Genomic DNA, 2,082 nt, shown 5'->3' on the forward strand with positions numbered 1-2,082 from the left:
TTGGAATATCTTCACTGTGAGTGTCTGTGTATATAGTTTACATTCAAATATTAATTAACTCACATCTGACAATAATCTGTTTTTAGACTCCGTTTGACAAGAATCACAGCGTCCGAGTGTCCTACGGGAACGGTCTCCGACCGGACATCTGGGGGAAGTTTCAGGAGAGATTTGGGGTGGGGCAAATTGTAGAGTTCTACGGAGCAACGGAGGGGAACGTGGCGTTCTTCAACGTCACCAATAAACAAGGTGCGGTCGGCATGCTGACTCCCTTGTTAAAGGTGAGCAGAAGTTCTAAAATCAGACTAGATTTTTTGGGGGGCACAGGAAATGTAGCTGTGTTTCCCCTACCTCTCATTAGGTACGGGAAATAACACGGTGACGAAGGCAAGTTGCATATAAACAATCTCACCAGACCAATCCCACTATACTACACTGAACGAAAAACTATATAGAACTTTGGCTAGAAGTATTCCAAGCCCAATCTACAAGTTCTTTTTTTTGTTTCCTGTACAGAGATTACAAGCGGCCTACTTTGTAAAAGTAGACCCTGAAACGAGTGAACCTATCAGAGACCAGAACGGCAGATGTATTCCTGTGAAGCCTGGTAAATATATTTTTGTGTGAAAGAGTGATCTGTTGTCGTATGAAAATAGGATTGTGAAATTTCCGCTTTGTAAGGTCCCGTTTTCCCTCTTTTTAGGAGAGCCGGGTCTTCTTCTTGGTCCCGTAACAGATGCCACACCCTTTGTTGGGTACCAAGGAGACAAAAGAATGACAGAGAAGAAGATCCTTCGCAACGTTTTTAAGGAAGGAGACATCTTCTTCAACACGGGAGACCTGTTGATGGTGGACAAGGACTACTACGTGTACTTCATAGACAGGCTGGGGGACACATACAGGTTCTTCATTCAATATCTCATAGCAGGACTGAGAATTTGTTTAAAGAAGAGGGTAATAACTACATTTCTGTCCTGTCATTTTAAAAATGCCTGGGGTATTGGCCCAAACTGAAAATGTTTCTGTCATACCTGTTACTCCTGACATATTTTTACTGGCAGATGGAAAGGGGAAAACGTGGCAACAACTGAGGTGGCGGAGGTCTTACACGATATAGACGGTGTGCAGGAAGCTAATGTGTATGGGGTTACTGTGCCAGGTAGGCTCACATATATAGTCACAGAAAACTATCTAAAGAATAATGTAAATGTGAAGATGACTTTAGATTTGTATTGATTTTTGTTTTCAAATTTGACAAATTTACCTATGATAGGTTTTAATGTAATCAATTCCACAATCTTTTTATGATGTAGAAAATTAACGGGGCTTCTGTCTAGCAGTTGACGAGCGTGTTTGATTTTTCAAGGTCATGACGGTCGAGCTGGGATGGCCGCCATTGTTGTACATCCGGGACACCGGCCGAACATGCGGGACTGGTACGCCCACCTGTCCTCCCGCCTGCCAGGCTACGCCCGACCGCTGTTCCTCCGTCTTACCCAAGACTTGTACCACACCAGCACGCTCAAACAGACCAAGACACAACTGGTAAAGGATGGATTTGATCCAAACGCTGTCACGGATTCTCTGTACATTCGTGACGACTCTAAGAAGACGTACGTTCCGCTAGATTCGGACGTCTACAAGGCTATTGCCGTCGGCAAGGCAAAACTGTGAAAGAACAAAATCCCCCCAAAATTGTCAGTGGTTTAACCTTAAACTGCCGTTTTTTAAAATCATTTTATGATAGGAGACAAAGTTTGATGTTTTAAATGCTTTAGCTCACATGTGATATGCTTGGTAATTGTAATACTCAGCAGAGAACCTTGTTTGTTTGTTTGTTTGTTTGCGCCTTTATTTATTGATGAAAATACACAATTCGGCCAACAGGCCGCTTTTCATTGTGGTCATCATGCAGGGGAGAGGTTCAAGGGTCAACAAATTACTACAAAACACATAATGCATACATCAGACTTGGATACATGATTCTGAGTCTTAATAAATCTAAACAAATATTCATCATAACGTGGTACAGCTTATATACATACATAATTAAGTAAATACATAGACGTCAAAGCAGGTAAG

At 42.1% G+C, this 2,082-nt stretch overlaps 1 protein-coding gene across 2 annotated transcripts in view; it reads left to right on the top strand.

Moving 5' to 3' along the window:
- Nucleotides 1–1,766, top strand: part of LOC109474911 (very long-chain acyl-CoA synthetase-like) — a 6,006-nt gene extending 4,240 nt beyond the window's left edge. For both annotated transcript variants that reach the window (XM_019775395.1, XM_019775394.1), the window contains 4 exons: nt 517–607; nt 704–902; nt 1,062–1,159; nt 1,367–1,766. In XM_019775395.1, the coding sequence (XP_019630954.1) occupies nt 517–607; nt 704–902; nt 1,062–1,159; nt 1,367–1,674 (696 nt within the window). In that variant the 3' untranslated portion in view covers nt 1,675–1,766. The remainder of the gene's footprint in view (nt 1–516; nt 608–703; nt 903–1,061; nt 1,160–1,366) is intronic.
- Nucleotides 1,767–2,082: the final 316 nt, after the last annotated feature.

The sequence above is a fragment of the Branchiostoma belcheri genome, unplaced genomic scaffold, assembly GCF_001625305.1.
Source record: "Branchiostoma belcheri isolate BF01 breed outbred unplaced genomic scaffold, Haploidv18h27 scaffold32, whole genome shotgun sequence".
Taxonomy (NCBI): Eukaryota; Metazoa; Chordata; class Leptocardii; order Amphioxiformes; family Branchiostomatidae; genus Branchiostoma; species Branchiostoma belcheri.